Source organism: Elephantulus edwardii, unplaced genomic scaffold (assembly GCF_000299155.1).
Source record: "Elephantulus edwardii isolate Elephantulus edwardi_28Jun2011 unplaced genomic scaffold, EleEdw1.0 scaffold00091, whole genome shotgun sequence".
Lineage (NCBI taxonomy): Eukaryota > Metazoa > Chordata > Mammalia > Macroscelidea > Macroscelididae > Elephantulus > Elephantulus edwardii.
In genome coordinates this window covers 264,137-284,761 of record NW_006399841.1, presented here as the reverse complement: position 1 = coordinate 284,761, position 20,625 = coordinate 264,137, and the positions used below count along the sequence as shown (strand labels likewise).

Here is a 20,625-nt window from a genome sequence, read left to right as displayed (position 1 = left end):
CAGTGGGGCATGTCCACCCTTCTCCAGGCAAGGTAGTATTTAGTCCTAGACTCAGGAAGGCCCATGTGTCCCCCAAATCCCAGTCTCTAGGGCTCATACAGTGCAGACACAAAGTTATCGCTGCTGGAGGAGGCAGGAGGTGTTAGGATCCTCTTGTTAGTATTAGTTTCATTCTCACTTTGAGCAGCATGAAACTTCTCCTTCCTCTGGGGAAGGGACAGAGCCGAAGTCTCCCCATGATTCTAGCAGATCCAAGTGGTCAGGACTGTGGACCCAACAATCAGGTTCCTGGGTCTGGATCCTGGTCTGACACTTAGTAACCGCTGGCAGATTATTTCGTTAATGTCTCTCAGCCATAATTTCCTTGCTTGGATAATGGGGGCAGTAAGAGTACTACCTCGTTGTAGGATAGCAAACGCAAGCTGCTCCTCGCTCTGACTTCCCAGGAGGATTTCCTAGACTGTACATCACACGGGAGGAGAGTGTCCATCTGTGGGAGCCGCTGGTGGATTTGAACAGCCAGAGAGGCTCTTGGGCTTTGGCTTAGCAGTGCAGTTCTATACGGGTTACACCACCAGAGCTTCCTAATACATGCTCTTGTTGTTGTTGTTGTTGTGTGCCGTCAAATCAGAACCCACCATAGCTGGCCCTCCAATGAGTTCTCAGAGATTGCCCATCCTTCTCTCTCAAAGCAGCAGATGGATTTGAACTGTGCGCCTTCAGAATTGCGTCACAGTGTCTTACCACTAGGCCACCAGATAAACGTTATAAAGCTTCCCTAATAAATGCTATAGTTGTGATGATTTTTGCAATTTGTTAAGTGGAATGTTACTTATTATCTCAGCATCAGCCCTGCAAGGTCCTTGTTCAGCCCAGGTGGGCAGGGTCTCCTGGCTCCCCCCGGCCCAGCACCCCATGCTTCTTCCTGGCAGGTGACAGCACCTTCTAACTGATGTGGAACTATTAGCCATTGTGGCCCGTGGCTTTCTGTTCTCTCATCATTTTAGATAATTTTCCGGTTCTGAGTAAACTAATCGATCTGCTACGAAGAAGCGGAAAACTCGAAGAGGCCCCCGCTTTCTTTGAACTGGCCAAGAATGTGTCCAGCCGTGTGCCTTTGGAGCCGGGGTTCAACTACTGCAGAGGCATCTACTTCTGGTGAGTGGAGGCGAGGCTGTGTGCAGGTTCCCCCCAGCATCAAAACAAAACCCACTGATGTCTAGTCAGTTCTGACTCAAGATAGCGTGGAACAGCCGCGCTGGGGCTTCCACAACTGTAATCTTTATGGAAGCCAAGTGACTCATCCTTCTCTCCTGGAGCGGCTGGTAGATTTGAACCGCTAACCTCTTGTTTCTATGTCACATGTTTACCCTCTGAGCCAAGAGGACTCCTCCTTCTTCAATGCCTGTTATCGCTGTTGTTCTGCGCCACAACGACTCATAGCAACCCTTTGAACAACAGATCAGAGCCTTCCCGTGCTCTGCCATCCTCACAATCTCCAACATGCTTGAGTCCATTGTACAGTCACTGTGCCTGCCCATCTTGTTGAGGGTCTTCCTCTCTTTCGCTGACCCTCCTCTTTTCCCATGCATGATCCAAGGACTGGCCCCTCCTAACATGTCCAGAGCACGTGAGACCAAGTTTCACCATCCTTCCCTCTAACGGCCATGCTGGTTACACTTTCTCTAAGACGTATGTTTATTCTTTTTATTTTTAAATTTTTATTTTATGTGTGTGTGTGAGTGCACCGTCAAATCAGATCTGACTGGTACAGGAGGAGATTGTCCCTCCTTCTCCAGCAGAGCATCTGGTGGATTCGAACCACATATCTCTGGGATTGCAGTGCAGCTTCTTGCCACTAGGCCACCAGAGCTCCCCCGTATGTTTATTCTTTGGCAGTCCATGATGTCCACTACCCTTCTCCAACACCACAGCTCAAAGGCATCAATTCTTCTGCGATCTTTAGTCACGAGCCACTATTCATTCAGATGCATAGCAAGTAATTCTTGGATCATATGCGCCTTAGTCTTTAAACGGACATCATTTAATCCAGTCTTGTCATTGTTGTTGTGTGCTGTCAAGTAGTAACTGACCCATCGCTGACCCTCCAGCAGGTTTTCAGAGGCTGTAAATTTCATGGGAGGAGACTGCCCGTCCTCCTTCTGCAGAGAAGAACAGTGGATCTGAACAGTGTGCCTTTGGGATAGCAGCGTAGCTTCTTACCACTAAGCCACCAGAATACAGTGCTGGGGGGTCCAGAAAATCTATTTCCCAGATAGGAGGTCGACAGCCTGTTGATTCAGCTCCTGCTCTTGACCAGCTCACAGAGTGGCCCCTGGATGGCCTCTCAGCCCGCCAGGCCTCAGCTTCCCTTCCTGATTGTGTTCTTTGTGTGTTTCTCCTCCATGCCAGGCACACAGGGCAACCCAACGAGGCCCTGAAATTCCTGAACAAGGCTCGCAAGGACAGCACTTGGGGCCAGAGAGCCACCTACTACATGGTGCAGATTTGTCTGAACCCAGACAATGAGATCATGGGTGGAGAGGCTTTTGAGAACTTGGTGCCCGAGAGCAAGTAAGGGTTCAGCTAGTCCATGGGGGGCTGGAGTTCGGGAGGGGCCAGGGAACAGACAGGGCAGATGGATCCCCCAATTGGCGCCGGCTCCCACAGCTCCACAGAAAAGAAGGACTCGGAACAGCATGGCGTGCGGACGGCGGAGAAGCTGCTGCGTGACTTCTGCCCACACTCGGCCTCGGGCCAGACCCAGCTGCGACTCCTGCAGAGCCTCTGCCTGATGGCCACGCGGGAGAAGGCGAACGTGGAGGCGGCCCTGGGCAGCTTCATTGAGATGGCCCAGGCCGAGGTGCGATGCCTGGCAGGCTGGACAGGGGACTGCAGGGCAAGGGGCAGAACGGGGAGCTAGATAGGAGGGATGCAGGGCAGAGGACTGGACAGGGGAGCTGCAGGGTAGGGGTGGGATGGGGGCTATAAGGCAGGGCAGGGAGCTGCTGGACGGGGGCTGTGGGGCTGGGGGCTGCTGGACAGAGAGGTGCAGGGTAGGGGCAGGATGGGGGCTATCAGGCAGGGCAGGGGGCTGCTGGACAGGGGGCTGCAGGGTAGGAGGTAGAGCAGGGAGCTGACTGGACAGGGTGTTTCTGGATAGGTACAGGACAGGGCAGGGGGCTGACTGGACAAGGGGCTACAGGGCAGGGCACTGCTGGACAGGGCAGGGGGCTGACTGGACAAGGGGCTACAGGGCAGGGCACTGCTGGACAGGTACAGGACAGGGCAGGGGGCTGCAGGGCAGGGGAGCTGCTGGGCGTGGGGCAGGGCAGGGGGATGGACAGGGGATTAGACAGGAAGCTGCAGGGCAGGAGTCAAGGGCCCTGACACCTGCCTCCCTCTTGGTGCACAGAAGAACAACGTGGCCGCCCTTCTGGCCGTGGCGCAGGCCTACCTGCTGCTGAGGCAGATCCCCAAGGCTCGAACACAGCTCAAGCGCCAAGCCAAGGCACCCTGGGTGCTGGCCGAGGCCGAGGACCTGGAGAAGAGCTGGCTCCTGCTGGCCGACATCTACTGCCAGGGCGGCAAGTTCGACCTCGCCACAGAGCTGCTGCGGCGCTGTCTGCAATACAACAAGGCAAGCCCCCCCCCTCGCCCAGGGCGCAGCGAGGAGATGGGGTTGGGGGGCAGGTGGGCCTCGGAAGCAAAACGAGGAGATATGAGCAGGGTATCAGACAGGAGGAGGGACGGGCACAGAGCTAGTAGCCAAGGCACAGTGGTGGGGGAACACGGACTGTGCAAGGAGAGACGGGACACATTCCTATGTGGAGGGGCTTCAGGAGGTCAAGGAGTTGATCAGTGAAGAGGAGGAATACATGGCGAGGGATCAGGTCCATGTGGAGCTGGTGGGAGGAGGGTGCCCAGGTTTGGGGGGGATGTAACAGCCCATCCGGGAGCCCCACTTCTTGCAAAGGTGGGAGCTGGACATCTAGAGCCCAAGTGGTTAGACCCAGGGCAGCTCCCGGCTGACCGTGCCCGGCCCTGTCCCGACCCCACGCGTGCTCTGCCTCGATTTCTCTGTAGTCTTGCAGCAAAGCCTATGAGTATCTGGGCTTCATCATGGAGAAGGAGCAGTCCTACAAGGACGCAGCCACCAACTACGAGCTGGCCTGGAAGTACAGTTACCAGGCCAGCCCCTCTGTGGGTAAGACAGTAGCCGGGGTGAGCGTGGACGGCTATGGGAGGGAGGTGGGTATCGAGACTTTGCAGCCCAGAACTCAGGGCCCGTCCTCCCACTGTCCTGGGAAACAGAGGTGCTCTCGAGTCACCAAAGACTCACCGTTTCTGTTCTCACCTCTGGACAGGGTTCAAGCTTGCGTTCAACTACCTGAAGGCCAAGAAATTTGTGGAGGCCATTGAAATCTGCCACAGCGTAAGCCACGGACATTGGGTGGAAGGCTGGGAGGCATCGTGCTCCACGGCCCTGCCTGATGCAACAGGCACCTTTTTTTCTTTACCTCAGGTTCTCAGGGAGCACCCCAACTACCCTAAGATCAGAGAGGAAATTTTGGAAAAGGCCCAAGGATCCTTGAGACCGTAGCTGTGGTCAGTCAAGGGGTCCACCAGCCTCAGCACGGGGTGTGGAGGGGTCGGTAATAGAAACCAGGATGGAGGTCATCAGCCCAGAGAAGTGTCATGGGGGGGCCTGGGAGGTGGGGGCTTGGAGAAGGCATTCAGAAAATAACATATACATATACTTCCCCATATCTGTGTTGCTGTGGTTTGTTTTAAATCATGCCTTTTTTTGGAGATAGGGACACCCCAGGGCTTTGTGCATTAACGGCACAAGAGGTCATTTTGTTCCGTAGAAGAAAGATATCAGCCGGCTTTGCTTCTGCTGGGCTCACTGAGGACATTCAAATTTCACCTCTTTATGACAGACTCTGTGAATGAAAAGAAAGGGGGGTGTCTCCCAGGGGGCTTACAGCACAGAGAAACACACACATACCAAGAAAACTACAGCTATTTTAAAATGTTACATCAGCACATAAATGCCTCTCCTCTCCTGTCTGGTCCCAGCATCCTGGAGCTAAAGAAGCACTGCCCCTCCCCACCAGGCTGTCCTCCCTGGCAGAGGGCCCAGGATGCTGTGGGCAGTGGGCCCAGGCATGGAAGGCTGGCTGCGGGAGGCGGCATAACTGTGAGTGTGTCCACCACCCTGCAGGCGGCCGGGGCCACTGCCGGCCCTCTGTGCGTGGTCTCCTCCCTCCTGTCTTCAGCTGGCTGCGGTTGGCCCTGACCAGTCAGGGCGAACCTGATTACACAGGAGTGCAAAGAAAACATTCCCAGAAACAGTAATCCCCAGCTCGGCTTTTGTGAAAGACACGGGCCAGTGAATCTGGCCCCCAGAAACCTCTTTGAACACCTACCAGAGCAAACACAAGGGTCCCTCTCTAGATGGATGATGCTAATTGTAGCTGGCAGAGGGGTGACAGAGGTCACTTCCGCCAGGCTTCCTACACCTCTCTTCCTGTTTTCAGGACAGCTCTAATGGGGCCAGCCTGACCTCAGGGAAGACTGTCTGATCTCGGATTCTGAGGCCTGACTCTCCCAGTGGACCTGGTCCTCTCAGGGTCCCAGCGCCCCAATGTCTGTGTAAGGACATTAGACTAGATGTGTTGCCTCTCAGTCGGCACAAATCCTTGCTGGTGACAGCAAACATACAGTACTGGCATTCAGATATCATTTCTTAACACAGCTGCTGTTATGTATCAAGTCAGGACGGATTCATAGCTGACCCTCCAGTGAGTTTTTAGAGGCAGTAAATCACATGGGAGGAGATCGCCCATCTTTCTCCCACGGAGCAGCTAGTGGATTTGAACTGTGTGCCTTTGGGTTGGCAGCACAACTCCTTACCACTAAGCTCCCTATACACCTGTGTTGTTATGTACTGTTGAGTCCAGACTGACCCTCCAGCGGGTTTTTAGAGGCATCTAATCACACGGCAAAAGATTGCCCATCTTCATGCATCAGAGCAGCTGTTGGATTCAAACCTGGTGCCTGTGGGACTGCAGAGCACCTTCTTGCCACTAGGCCATCAGAGCTCCCTCTGTATACACAAATAGAGAAGTTAGAGAAAGAACTAGCACGTGACTTTGAGGCTACTGTCGCCCAGGATGGGTCTAACTTTTAAGCTCACTGACAGCATCAACTTAAGGACAAACGCTGAGTGTGGCTACCATGCAGATATGGTCACTTTTCCAAGAGAAATCGTCCTGCGCCTAAGGTTTGCTAACAGAGGATGAATGAATAATGGCCCCTTTTAGAACTGAGCTGTCCTTGATAGCTGCTCCTTGTTTTTATAGCATACTGCTGGTCACGTGCACTGCTTCTCGGTATGAGTCAGGGATCTGGAACGTTCCCGCAGTTCCTACCATCCTTCCTATGGGAAAACCCGGTCCTCCTCCCTGTGCGATCCGCCGGACACGCAGTTTATTGGGGCAGCTCTGTCCTTGTTAAACCTGGGCCGCAGATAAGGATCCTTGTAGGGACGGTGCCATTGTAAAGGGGCTGTGCATTAACCCTTGATGTTTGTTGTTGCGAAACTCAAAACCCTCCTCTTTTCTAGAAAAGGAGGGGAAAGGGCAAGGAAGCCAGGCCGTGTGCAACTGGGCTGCCCAAGGGGAGAAGGCAGTCAGTAGTCCAGCCATGGGGTGCATCCCTGAGAAAAGCATGAGGGATCCAAGCTGCGGCCCTCGAGCTGCTGGGGCTGCCGTCTAGACCCTGTCCAGGGTCTGAGGGAAGCCGAATATCAAATTTACTCATAGTAGACCAAATACTATGTCAGGAAATGAGGGAGGTTTAATGCAAGCTGAAGGCCACGTTGTGGCACTAAGGTGTTCCCTAAGAGTCAACATTGTTCTTAGTTTGTATCAACTGAATCCCTCACTCCTGAGATTAGCATAAAGAGGAACTTGGCCTTATCTGTAAAAGACTTTACCATTATCCTTTGTTTTTGTTATGATTTTACTTTGTTTACCTTACTTATGATTCTAAATACTCAGAGAAGCATGGCTTGGGGCCTTCAGTCATGGGAACTGTTGGCCCCCTGTTTTTCACACTCTCTGTCCTATATCATTCCTGGTAGTCTGTCTCATTATTAATAATTATAAAATTATTTCATTCTTTGGGACCCTCGGTCTGCAACAAGGGACCTCAGTGAGATCTAAGTTTTGGACCACACACGCTGAAGACATGTCTCCTAAGAGATCACCAAGGGAGCAGACAGGACACCTGACTGTGTCAGGGTTCCCCACCCCTGAGAAGCCAAAACCCTCTCTGGCCTTGACCGTGTAGTTATAGGAATATGCTACCCCACCACTGGCCAGCCTCCAGCCACCAGTCTTATAATAACCACTCAGCTTGTAGGCTGTAGCCATGTCCAAAGGCAGGAGACGCATACTGAAAGCTAAGAGAAGGGAGAGCAACCTATTGAAGAGGGAGCTCTGGTGGCATCATGGGTAAGGAGTTGCGTTACCAACCCAAAGGGACGCAGTTTGAATCCACCAACCGCTCCACAGGACAAAGAAGGGCAATCTCCTCCAGCTTGACGGCACAATTCAAGGAAGATATAAAGGGAAGCAGAGACACAAAAGGCAGGAGGAGAAAGCCACACATACATCCAGGGCCTGCACATCCCAGGTAACCTTCTCAGCACTGTGTGCCTATGAACAAGTTTGAGGGAACCGGCTTTACCTGCCCAGCACAGAGGCGCAGGAACTGTGACTTGCTAAGTCATCTCACTCAGGTAATGATCTGAACCCAGCACCTTACTTCCAAGCTCCCAGGCCATCTTCCACACAGAAATAAGCGGAGCCCAACAGAATTAAGAGTAAGAAATCCTCTGCTGTTAAGACTGGCTTGAGCCCAATGCTGTAATTCTTTACAAGAAACAATCAGTCTTTCTCCCACGGAGCAGCTAGTGGATTCGAACTGGTGACCTTTTGGCTAACAGCTTGGCACATTACAAGCACCACCAGGTCTTCTTAGAATAAAAAGGGGCCCCAGTGGATTCTCTTCCTCAGTCTTTGGCCCCCTCGCAGGCACTTGCATAAATTATTGCCTCCAAGGGAGGTCAGCTTTCATCCTGAGGCCCCCACACTTGGGGCTCCCCAGAGCAGGGTTTGCCTGCTTCGGCTGGCCTTCAGCCAGGTTACCTGCTGGGGACAGGTGAGACAGGTCTAGCTGGTACAGATGGATGTGGTTCTGCAGCTTCCGGTGCTCTGTCCTCAGGGAGCACGCGTGCTAAGCCCAGAGCCAAGCCTCTACTGGCCACAGCCCACTGCCTGCCCTGGCCCAGCCCTGGGTGGGTCACTTCACCCTCGGGGCCAGGCCCCAGCAGGCGTGGCCACCCCAGGAGACTGTCCTGCTGCCACCACTGGAGAAGAATGAGTTAACGTTAGAGGAGAGCTTGCATGCTCTTCCCTCCAAAGAGAAAACAGCTCCATCTGCCTGGCCAGCCTCTCAGCTGGCCTCCTGCCTCCAAGATGACGGATGGAAGGAGGCCCAGTGTGTGTGTTCCCCCCCGCTAAGCCAGCTCAGGCCCCTCCCACCAGAAGGGGTACCCGTACTCCCCATTCCACAAACAGACCACACTGTTAAAAATAGAGCCTCTTTACTGGTACCTGCAAGTTTAGGTACAAGGTATTCCCACCAACGCACATCCAAATGAGGCCTCTTGGGCAAGGGAATGGGGAGGAGGTGGGACAAAGCAGGAGGTGACAGAGCCCAGGGTCTGGACTTCTTGGCACAGACACAGAGAAAAATGAATAAATTATAATTCTAACACTTAGGGACAATATAGAAATTATGATACAAAATTCAACATGGGCAAAGGAAGGGCCCAGAACAGCCTTAAGGGGCCACTACCCCTCACACCCTGGCCAACTGGCCTCAGGGCATGGGCAAATGGCCCAGGCTGGAGTGTGGTATCCAGAGAGCCCTGAGATAACAATCAGGGGCATGCTGTGTGTCCTGAGGCAGGCCTCATGCCCCCTCTGGGCCTCCCGCCTCCCCTTCCAGTATCAGTGGGAAAAGGAGTGGGACAGAGGATTAGAACAAGGGGGGCTGGAGAGGGCAAAGGAGGGTTTTGGTCACGATTGTCAGCCCAGCCCAGCACCTCGCTTGATCCAAGCTGTCCCTGCAGCCAAAAGAGTTGAACATCTGGCTCAAGTCCACACCTGGTCTATACTGGAGCCCAGGAAGGGCAGGGCAGAGCTCAGGCTGCTGGTCTACATGCAACAGGACTCACAGGCTCTGTGTCTGTGCCTCACACAGACCCCCCCCCCCCGACAGTCCCGCATCCAGGAGAGCCCAGCACACCTCCACCTCCAAATAAATTACAGAAATAAATTAGAGTCTTCACAGTCCAGAGGACTGGGCCACCCGTGGGGCTCAGGGCAGCAGCAGGAAGCCAAAAGGGGCCAATTCTAGACCCCAGTCTGTCTCTAGGTGCAGAAACATCCTTCAAAGGCAAAAATCGGTCCGCAAAACTCCAGCGGAGCCAGATCTTCTCTTCCTGGTGCGCACCGCGGAGACCAGAAGAGGGATGTGCAGGTGGGTGACGGAGCGGGGAGCTCCCTCACCCCCTACTCGCTCAGCACAGCCGTAAAAAATAAATAAATATATCCAGGAGGCCCCGGAGACCGTTCCACGCAGGCCCCCAGGGAACCCCCACAGTACAAAAAAAGCAGCAGCTGGGCTCTGTCTGTCCTCACACGGGCACCGGCTCCACCAGGGGTGCGGGGGCTGCGTCCTCAAACAACTGGCTGTCGATAAGAGGGGTGAGGGCCTCCTCCGCCGGCTCAGAAAAGCTCATGAAGGATTCCAGGAAGCTCAGGCCCGTGTCCCTGGGCGGGGACAAGCCAGGCAGAGGGAAGCAGGGTGCCTCGAAGGTGTCCACGTTGTCCTGCGCCTTCCGGGAAGTGTAGAGGGGCCCCAGACTGTAATCGGGCAGGGCCTGGAACAGCTCAAAGGAGTCGCAGGAAGACAAGCTCAGGTCCCCCGAGCTGCTCTGGCCGGTCTCTGCGCTGCCCAGCCCAGGGGTGCCAGGCAGACTTGCTTCTTTGGTCCCATCCAAGCCGCCATTCAGGACACTGCCTGCATCCAGGTTGGCGTTTTCATCCAGGATGCCCAAGGAGAGGCTCGAGCCCGAATAGCTGTGGGTCCAGCCAGCCAGGCCACCAAGGTCACCAGTACCAAACATGTCGGCCGGGTGGAAGCAGTTGAGGTTGTCGAGATGCCCCATACCCTCTTCCTCCTCTTCCTCCTGCCTGCCGAGGTCAGAGTCACTGAAACTCAGGATCCGTACCAGGCTGTCGTCATCCAGGTCCGGTTGGGAAGCAGGGCCCGGCAGCGGGGAATGTGCAGGGCTGCCGGGGGCCTCGCTGGTGCCTGACCCTGGGGAGGACACTGTGGAAGAATCACTCATGTCGCTGCTGCAGCTGGTGTCACTCAGCTCACTGCTCACGGAAGGCTTGGCCAGTGGGAAGGGAGGGGCCAGGGCCTGCTCGCCAGAGCTGGGGGCACCGTCCTGAGCGGGGGCCTCCAGTTCCACCAGGCTCTCGGCGCCCTGCTCCAGCTGCAGGCGGGTCAGTGTGTGGATGAAGTGGGTCTGGACTCGAGCCTGATTAAACTCCACCCGGCCGTTGGGGTTCTCACAGCCTTCCCTGCAGCAGCCGCAGGGGAAGGACGTGTGGTCCATCTGTGAAGAAGGTAGAGATGTGGGTTAGGATCCTGCGGAGCCCAGAGATGGTCCCCAGAGTCAAGCTGCCCGTCCAGCTCTCCCATCCAGCTGGTGGGGCGTCCTACCTGGCACTTGATGCCCGCCAGACTGCAGCTGCAAGTCTCGGGGTCGCAGACCTTGTCACAGTGGCAGCCACAGTCCTCTCGGGACTGGCGAAGGGCCAGCAGCTCCCGCTTCTCCTCCCGATCGATCTTCCTCACGCCCGCGGCCCGCAGGAGGGCCCGCCGACGCCGGGGAGGGAAGGGCTGCAGGAAGGTCCCTTCTTCCAGCTGGCCCTCTGCTATGGCCACTGCCAAGTCCTCCTCCACGGACGCATCATCGATGTCATCCACCGTGAGTGGCAGGTCTTCCTCGGCCTCGGACGTCCTGGTCGCCGAAAGCTGTACCCACTGGAGAGAAGGGAGGCGTGAGTAGCTCAGACAGGGCCACGCACTCTATGCGGCCAGCTGTCAGTCAACCAGCTTTCCCCGAGAGCTTGCTCTCTGCTGGGTGCAGTGGACATGAGAGTGAAAAGGGCAGTGACCCCAGAGCATGAGCAAAGAGATCACTGCACGTCCACCTCGGGTGCAAGGAGAGCCCATGCCCCAAGCTACGTAGGCACAGACCCCTGACGTCAAAGGTCCTACAGCAAACAGGCGTGGACCCTCACCCTCACCTGCTGCCCCTCTGTGTGCACATAACCCAAACAACAGCTGTCCAACGGCCCCCACCCTACAACACCAGGACCCCAGGAGCTGCCTCAGGACGGGCCACGGAGCAGCATCCCCACCTTCCTTCTTCTCAACACGTCCAGCTTCTCCTCCTTCAGACGCTGGCGGAGCTTCTCCCGCCGGACCAGGGCCTGCTCCTGCGCGAACTCGGCCAAGGAGAAGCTGCGGAAGGTGCTGTGGCGGGGTGCCATGCCCAGTGTGCAGCCACCATAGCTGGGCACGCTGGTGAAGCCCTGACACCGGGGGAAGTAGTACACAGTGATGCCATCGAAGGAAACCTGACGTCGGCATCCCCGGGGGAGCCGCTTCAAGATGGACGGGGCTGGAAAGACAAGCGGGGAAAGGGTGAAGGATGAGCTCACTGGGGGGCACGGCAGATCTTTCTAGAAGGGCTTCTTAAAACCTCTTTTCACACACCCCTGCCCGCCAGGAAATGGACCTGAGATGAGGGCTCAGCATGGCTGGAATGGGAGCTGGTAAAACTGAACAGAACACCCAGGTGCCAGTCCAAATGAGAACAGTCAGAAGATACCTCTACAGTAGTCATTTAATGGCCTTTGAACACAGGGTTTTAAAAATGATTATTGATCTGTGCCAAGCTCTTTATATTTTGTACCCAGCTGCGCGAACAAATTCTCCTATGAAAGTGTTTCTGTTTATGTTCTTGAATTTGGATAGGCAATCATTTGCAAATAAAGGTTATTTGTTGTTATTGTTATGTGCCGTGGAGTCGCCTGCGACTCATAGTGACCCTATGGACAACAGCCCTAAACTCTGCCCTATTCTGTGCCAATCTCACCATTCCCCCATTACCCCAGTCACTGAATCAATCCATCTCATCGAGGGTCTTCCTCTCCTGATCTATCCCTCCTGCCTCAATCCAATACACGTACTTCTTATTGTCTCTGCTGAGTTAGCGTGCGAACAATGCTGACTAGCAGTGGTGACAGGGAGACTGGTCTTGTCCCTGACTTACCACTAATCCTAACGGCAGCTTCAGGGTTGGGGCAGACTGCAGGATTCTTGTAGTCTATCTTTCTGAGGCTTTTATCTGAAGGACAACTCGATCAGATATTCATTCAGCCCTTAGAGTGACCCTAATCTTTCTGCCTCTTGTGATAATCATTTGGTAAGCGCCAGAACTCAAAACTCATGCTCAGGAGCTGACCCTCCGCTGGGAGTTTTCCAAGGCCATAAATCACACAGGAGGAGGAGAGGTCATCTGGCCCCCACGGGTGCCTTCAAGCAGCCAGTGAAACTCCTTGTGGACGATGCCACCGAGCTCCCCAAACAATGTAACAGGATTTCCTAATATTCTGGCATTTCCAGAATAAACTGACAGGAGTTTAGTCAATGAGTTATTAGATTCTATGAGCCAAAGGTGTATTTATGTATGACCTTTGTATCAGTATTCTTAAACCAGATTAGTTACAGTTGTTGCGCTTTGGTTTTGTTTTTTTAATATTGGTTTGTGTTAGGACATGCATTCATTGGGGGGGGGGTGGTCAAGGAATCTCAATTTTTTTTTCTTTACACATTAAATTATGCATTTCTATACCTAGGCAGCATGGTATCTATTTACTGTTCAGTCTTTACAGGGTTAGCACTTAGGAAAGATGTCTAAAGAGCCTCAGGAAGGGGTGATAATGAAACAAAAGGTTGGGAAACACTGATCAAGGGCTATCCTGGTGCACTGAACTTGGAATTGCGCAAGCATCAGCAGCACTGAGAACAAACCCCCTTATTCACCAGGCACGGGCCAAGGTGAAGGGCATTCTGACCAGAGAGGAACTGGCCGGACAGGCCGAGGTAAGCAAGTGCAGGGTGTGGAAGCCCAGCAGCGCCATTTGTAAGAACGCAGGGAGCAGGCTGGAGAAATGAAACTGGAACAGGAGGAGCCAGGCTGGGGGGACCTTTGGGGCCGCTCTAAGGTCCTCTGGCCCGCAGGTCCCCACTTCTCAGCAGGCAGTCCCAAGGTCAAAAGTGAATCAGCTGAGCCTCAATGGCTGTGGACACTGGGCATTTTCTGAGTGATAATGGTATTTTAGTACAGCAGAACTTAGGGAGCTCTGGGGGTGGGGGGGTGTCTAGCAGAGAGACAGTAGCTCTGCCAACTCCAAGGCCACTGGTTCGAATCCACGAACGGCTCCAATGGAGGAAAGATGGGCAATCTCCTCCCATGCACTTTACAGGCTCTGGAAAGTCAGCTATGAGTTGGCTCCGATGGCAAGGAGTGTGGGACTGTATTCTAGGGAGCATGGAAGGTGGAAGCAAGTAGGGGAACCACTTTTCTGGGGACTGGGCCCCCAGAGGCAGCAGTGCTATGATCAAGGTGTAACTCCCGCTTCTCAGGTAGGACAGGCCCCCACGGAAGGAAGACTCACGGGTAAAATCAGGCAGGGGTGTCTGAGACAAGGAGACCTCCTCGTCCAAGTTCCAGGCAGGTGAGGCTAAAAAACTCGGGGAGCAGGAGCGAGAGTGGCATCCGGAGGAGGAGGAGAAAGAGTCCTCATCAAGCTGCTCAAACTTCCTCTTCATGGTGACGCAGGTGTGCTCCAAGGTCTGGGGACAGTCAGCCTGGGGTGGCAATGAGAACACTCTTAAGTGGCAAGCAGCAACAAGAATGGGCTGAGGGCACCTGGGGGGCTCCCACCCGGTCATTCACCCGTTAGCCTTCAAGATGCCCCTTATTCTCCCTGTCCCTCCAGAAGACTTCTTTGCCCAAGTCCCACACTGCCCTCCCTCCAAATTCAAGTCCAAAGCCACGTCCTGGTATTTCCAGACCACTGCCACCTGTCCAGGAACCCGCCAGACACCTTCCCTGCTCCCTCCTCCAACCCACCTGTGCACGCACACACAGGCACAGCCAGCAAGGGCAGGAGGCAGACAGACAGACAGATGGGATGACAGACCTCCGCCTGGCCTCCCTTGTTCCCCGACAGGAATCCTGGGGGCTGACTCACCGGCTGAGTGATTCATGCCTGCCTGCATCTGTGTGCCTATGTGGGGTGTGCGCGCGCGTGCGTGCGTGTGTCCTCATCTGCCTGCCTACGGTCTGCAGAGCCTCACAGTGTCTCCTTCCTCTCCTCCTCTTCCTCCCCCCCGGTACACCCACAGGCACCCCGCGGTGTGCAGAGACCTCCAGGTGCCAGGCCAGCCCAGGCCACGCCGACCAGGCCCCCTCCCCAGGAAGCAGGCTGCCTTTGGAGCAGCCCAGAGTGCCTCCTAGCCAGGACTTTCCCAAGCTCTGCCTCTGCCCGCTGGGACGGTGTTCTCAGACTTTCCTGCAGAAATCCCCACCCCACAGGACAGAAGTCCCCTGCCTCCAGGCTGCTTAAGTGACCCTGAGTCACTCCAGCCCCAATCTCCTTTGAGTCCCCCGCTTGCTCGTAAAAATTCAAACACGTTTTGTCTTCTTCCCCAATACCTGGCCCTGTTTGTAGGAAATAACCGCCTATGGAAAAATACTTTTTCTGTTCTTAAAACAGAAATACCTTTTGACTAATACATCCAAGACAACGTCCCCCTTTTCTTCCTGGGCTGTAGCTCGGAAACTTGGAACCTGAGAGCACAACACTACAGCACCCTGGAGGGTCTCAGGCTTGAGGGAGTCTCACCAACTACGAGACACCCCCAGCCTGGCTGCCTCATGCCAGTGGAGGGCAGTGGGGCCCCTTATACTGTTTGGGGGAGAGCTGAGACTGGAACACTCCCCAGGGACTCGCTGCCCTGGGCTGCACACAGCTACCCTGCGGGCTGCCTCACAAAGCCTGGGTCCTGGGAGGTCACCAGAAGGGGAAACCAAGCAAACAGAGGCCCCTGGCCCGGGAGCCCCTCCCCGCGGCGCTGCCATCACAGGAAACGACAGAGAACAGGAAAAGTCAACCAGAACGCTGTCTTAGTCTCCCCCTCCTCAGCCCCCCACAAAGGCTCCAACCCAGATCTCAGAAGCTGTGCTGTCAACCAACAGCCACCTCTCCCCTCCTCCCCCTGGGCCAGCAAGGGAGAAGCTCCCCTACTTCTTTGCCAACCCCCACCTCGGGCCTTAAGGGAACAAGACACAGGTGCTTCCGGGGGCTTCTCAGAGGGCTGTTTCTCGGTCTTGACATGGCCACCGCCCCCTCTCCAGGGTCAAACCACAAACAAAAACAACCCAGCTCCCAGCTGACCTGCAGCCTCTCCCAGGAGATGGGGAACCTGGGACCCAAGTGGGGTGCACACAGACCACAGCCCCGCTATAAACACACTTGGACAGCCTGCCCCCCTCACCCATCCTGGCGGAAGACCTCAGCCTTTCCCAAGTTCACAAGATGATGTGCAGGGGGCTGAAGGTCCAAGACCCCCGTGCCCCCCTTCAGGAGCCCCAGATCCAAATGTCAACTCAGTAACTGCACCTGGCTACCCTCTAGAATCAGAAAATTCCACAGGCCCCAGATCGAACCCACTGGCTCTGTTCCCCACCCCCCATGCCATCTGTCCCTCTTCCTGTGTTCCCTATCTTAGTAACAGCATCGCCACCCACCCAGTCACTCAAGCCAGAAACCTGCAGTCATCTTCAACCTCTTCCCTCCCTCTGCCTCCATCCACACTCAGCCTCCAGGCCGTGCAGTGCACATGATGACCTCATGCAATCCACACAGGCCTGTCCCAGCTCAGGAAGTATCAGAGACCACAGTCTAGCATTAGGAACCTTGGCTCCAGACCACACTGTTGGGAGTTTGATCCCTGACTCGGATTCTCATCAGCTGGGTGTTCCTGGACAAGTGACTTAACTTCTCTGTGTGTCCAGTTCACAGTCGTAAAAGTCTCATGGGCCTCCAGGGAGGTTTACGTGAGTCAACATAGGTCAGGTTCTCAGGACCACAGCTAAGGGCTCAGTGGATGTTAATGTGACCCTATACTGTACAAATAAAAATGCGTCCAGACTCACATAGTTCAAATGAGTCCTACAGATACCATGCCGAGTGAAAGACACCAGAATATTTGCGATGAATAGGAATAAAGGAGAATGAAGTTCATGAATAGGAACATATGTGAATGAAGTTCATGAGGAGGTCTAATCAACTGGTGATCAGTCAAGAGTGCTCAGGGTGGATGGGCATCCCTGGGGAGCGTCATGAGGGGTTGTAAACACGCTAGATGGATCTGGGTATGTATCTAAGGTTAGCATAGCTTATGCACTTAATGTACAGCACCTTCAATTTGAAAAGTGCATTACCCTTCTTAAGCTTCTGCGTTCAATACTACTACTACCCATGTCCTCTGCTGCTGGCCCCTGTCCTCACACCTATCCCACAACTTCCTACTGTCCGTAGGACAAGTCCAGAACTCTGTAAAAGGCTGAAGGGCCTGGCTCTCCCTCGTCCTAAAAGCCTTTTCCCTGTCCTTCTCCTATTCTGTTCTGGAGCTCGGCTACCCCTCACCTCTCCGGCCTCTGCATAAATTGTTTCATCCGTTGTCCCGCTCCCAACTGAACCCTTCCAAGGTCTGCAAGGAGCTCTGAGGAAACACTGGCTCAAGCATTTAACAGACAACCATAAGGCCAGACTCCAGAAGATGAGGTCCACTGCTTCCATTAAAATAACAGCCTTAAAAAAAAAACCAACAAAATAAAAATAAAATAAAATTACAGCCTTGGGAACACTGAAGTAGTAGGGCTCAAACTCCAGTAGTGTGGTCTGGAGCCCTCTCCTGCACGGTCACCACGAGACAAGCAACTCAGCTTCATTCTGCTTTGTTTACCTGACCTTGCAGAGTCATCTTCAAGAGGAGAGTCATCTTCAAGAGGCCTACCTGCACCAGCAGCCTCCTTCCAGCCCCCTTCCCACTCAAGGTCCAGGGATTCCCCCCAACAAGGCCCTATCACACTGTGTGTGCTCCAGTACAAATTCCGTCCGGCCTGCCTCCCTCACACCAAACTGCCAGCATCTGTCTGACCTGCCATGTGCCCCGCCTGGATCCAGTAACTAAGACCAGTGTCTGGCACCAAGGCAGTCATGGATGTCAGAGGAAGGAGGCCAGCGGGCTGGCAGCACAGATCACCTATCAACACAGACAATTTAAGCTCTCTGGGAATAACTGGTCAATGTGATGTTCTCCTGCTGCGGTTACAATGAATTCAAGGAAGGGGCCATCGGCTCAGCCTCGTTTGTGCCAGAAGCTTTACACACGAGTGGTGCTTTTAACGAGCTCTAGAAAAGCGGAGAGGCAAGCTCAGCTCAGCCTGCAGGCAGGTGCCAATGCTGGCATCTCAGGAGACTGCCAGTTCCCCCAGGAGTAAACGACGGAGAAGTCAAGGAAACAGGTTCAAGTTTGTGTACTTCCAAGACGTCTAAAGGAAAAAAAAAATGGGAACTTAAGACGAAGAGGTTATAAGCTCCACACACACAGACAAGGAGACACAAGGGAGCTTCTAGCAGGTTCTAGCAGTGAATCCCTAGCAGGATCTGCAGATCTCAAACGAAATGAGAATTCTCTCTCTGTGTAAGTGATATGACAAAAGCCCCTTAGATCCTGGGCTCCTCTGTCCCACCTGGGAACGTAGAGGCAGAGAGAGGCCACGATGGAACGAAAAGCCTGAAGCAGAGCCGAGGAGGCTAACTCAGGAAAAGGCATGAAAGATAGTGAAAAGTGTCCAAGAAAAGTGTCAGACAGTGAGTCAGAGGCTGGGGGAGGGGCGCTCCGCAGCTCCCCAGGAATCAGGATCCTGACCATGGCATCAGTCCCAGGGTGAGTCCAGCCCCCTCCTGGGGTCCTGGAGAAAGGAAAACCATTCCCAGGAGCTGATTCAGACAAAAACACCACACCCCCAAGGAGCTCTAGAGCCAGGCCGCGAATCAAAGAGAGTCAGGCTTCTTCCGGGATCTCCTGCCTGTCCCCTCTACACACACACAGAGGCTGACAGTCCAAGACAAAGGGGGTGACCCCACCATCCAACAACCTACACAGCCCGGCCAAGCAGCGGGAACCAGAGGAGCCTCTCACCCAAGGGAGGGCACCAAGGAACCCAGGGTTCAGGTCTCCACTCCAGACCTCTGAAAAGCCACATCAACTCTTCTGTCTGCCTGAAAAGCTGGGCCAGGTCCCCCCCTCCCCACCTCCACCCCAGGAACCACCCCAGCCAGGGGATGGGAAGGGGGTGACTTCAGCTGCTTTCACCCTCTTCCAAGAATCTAAAGAATGTGTCCTTTAACCTCACAGCCCCTCCGTGTCCAGGGGTAGTTCCACACATACCTGGGGGTCACAGTACCTTCAGGAACCACTTTCTAGGAGAAGGACAGGGCATCTCTGGCCCCACTGGGATTGGACAGAAAAACAGCCCGGGCTGCCCAGGGAGGGTTGACAGAAAGCCTTGGCATGCCCCTCCCCCACCCTCGGAAAATGATCCCGGGGGGAGGGGACAGCTCGGCAGCCTTGGCCTCCAGGGCCTGGCACTGGGTAAGTGCCAAACGCTGGCTGGCTCCAGGAGCCACTGGCTTCTCCTGCAGAAGGGAAATTGCACCTAACAATGACTGCTTCCTCCAACCACGGGGGCCTCCCTGGCTTCCTCTCATTCATTCATGCAGTCAATCAAATATTTATGGCGTTCCCCTGATGTGCCAAGCACTGGGCCAGGCACTTCAACGCATACTCAACTCCTGCAACTTTTACGTTTATTGCCGAGGCGTGCAGACTTAAGAGGCCAAGTCAGGTTCTGGGACGGGGCTGGGAGGCTGTGTGCTGAGGGTGAAGAGTCCACCGAGGGAGAATGAGGAGCCCCAGACAGCAGGACCAGCATCTCCGGGGGGGACCCGAGGAGGGAAGAGTCATCAGAGAAGGGGCTGATTCAGGATTTAGCCCGAGGGCACGGGAAGCCACCGAGAGGTTTCAGGAGGAGTGACAATCGGAGATTTGCATTTTTAAAAGATGGCTCAGCACTGAGGAAGGAGGGGGTGTGACTGGTGAGACTGAGCTGCAGCCAGGCCCAGGTGAGAGGTGACAGGGCCAGCACACGGAAGAAAGGGGAGTGAACTTGGTGGCCTCTAGATGGGGACTGAAGAAGGCAGGATGTCCAGGATCTGGGGGAGTGTGGGGAGGTGATGAGTTAAGCTCCGAGGCATGATTGGAGGTGGAGGGTGGACAGCTGAGCCCCGGAGGGACCCTCTTGTGTCAGGAGTGTGGGCTATGACTGTGTGTCTGACAGTGCCAGGAAGCAGGAGTGACAAAGTATGTGCCTGTCTGGGCATCTCAACAGTGGCATGTACCAATGAAAAGGAAAAAAAAAAAAAAAAGCCCCAGGGAGGGGAAACTGAGGACCGACAGGAAGTGGGCGCTGGGGAGGAGAGACGTGCGTGGGAGCGCCTGTGTGTATGCCCGCGGGTGGCCGGGTCGGAGCGCCCGTGACTCATGCGTGTGACGATGACTGACAAACAGGTGAGCGGACAGCCCCCTCTGTCCCCGGGTCCGTGACTCACGGTGCCGCCGCTCCGCGCTTGGCCCTGGGCACCCCGATCCCCGCCAGCCGGCAGGCTCCCCGGGCACCGGCCGCAGCCCCGGCACCGGCCCCCGGGGGGAGCCCAAGGAGACAGGCGACACATGTCACCTGCTCCGGCCACGCGAGGAACTTGGGAAAAGTTCTCGGGCAACTGGGTCAAAAGGAAACTCGCCCGCGGACGCGCGGCCCCGGCCATCCCGCCCCCCGTGCACAGTCCCCACCCGCCCCGAGCCCGGGGTGCTGTGACTTCTCGGGGGGCCGGCAGCAAACCTGACTCCCAGCTCCCCGGGCCCCCAGCCCCGCACTCGGGCCGCGGCGCGCAGGTGGGGGTCCGGCGCGACCACCCACCCGGGTGCGCACGGCGGGGCAGCCCCCCTCTCCACGCCCGCTCCGGGAGAACGGGGGCGAACGGCCCCCCGCGGGGGTCGCCCCCTCCCTGGGGTCCCGCTGGGCCCGGCTTCGGGGTCCCCCAGCGCTCACCTGCGATCCAGGCGCCCGCCAAGGACACCGATGCGCCCCGCGTCCCGGCCGCCGACGTCCCCCCGCGCCGCGTCTCGGCGCGCTCGGCCGGGAAGCACTGGCTCGAGCGGCCCCTTCGCTCCGCGTTCGGCGGCGGTGGCGGCGGCGGGAGACTG

The 20,625-nt window shown here is 55.5% G+C and overlaps 2 protein-coding genes across 3 annotated transcripts in view; one reads left to right on the top strand and one right to left on the bottom strand.

Moving 5' to 3' along the window:
• TTC21A (tetratricopeptide repeat domain 21A) overlaps positions 1-4,603 on the top strand; it is a 56,884-nt gene extending 52,281 nt beyond the window's left edge. For both annotated transcript variants that reach the window (XM_006890579.1, XM_006890578.1), the window contains 7 exons: positions 1,008-1,158; positions 2,413-2,574; positions 2,671-2,863; positions 3,416-3,640; positions 4,087-4,207; positions 4,368-4,435; positions 4,526-4,603. In XM_006890579.1, coding sequence (XP_006890641.1) covers positions 1,008-1,158; positions 2,413-2,574; positions 2,671-2,863; positions 3,416-3,640; positions 4,087-4,207; positions 4,368-4,435; positions 4,526-4,603 — 998 coding nt within the window. The remainder of the gene's footprint in view (positions 1-1,007; positions 1,159-2,412; positions 2,575-2,670; positions 2,864-3,415; positions 3,641-4,086; positions 4,208-4,367; positions 4,436-4,525) is intronic.
• A 5,172-nt stretch (positions 4,604-9,775) lies between these two features.
• CSRNP1 (cysteine-serine-rich nuclear protein 1) lies at positions 9,776-20,093 on the bottom strand. Its single transcript, XM_006890645.1, has 5 exons — positions 19,971-20,093; positions 13,902-14,094; positions 11,577-11,839; positions 10,873-11,187; positions 9,776-10,765 (listed from the first exon to the last, which is right to left on the bottom strand). Exons 1-5 carry the CDS (start codon positions 20,091-20,093, stop codon positions 9,776-9,778), a joined length of 1,884 nt encoding a protein of 627 aa, XP_006890707.1.
• Between the last annotated feature and the right edge of the window lie 532 nt (positions 20,094-20,625).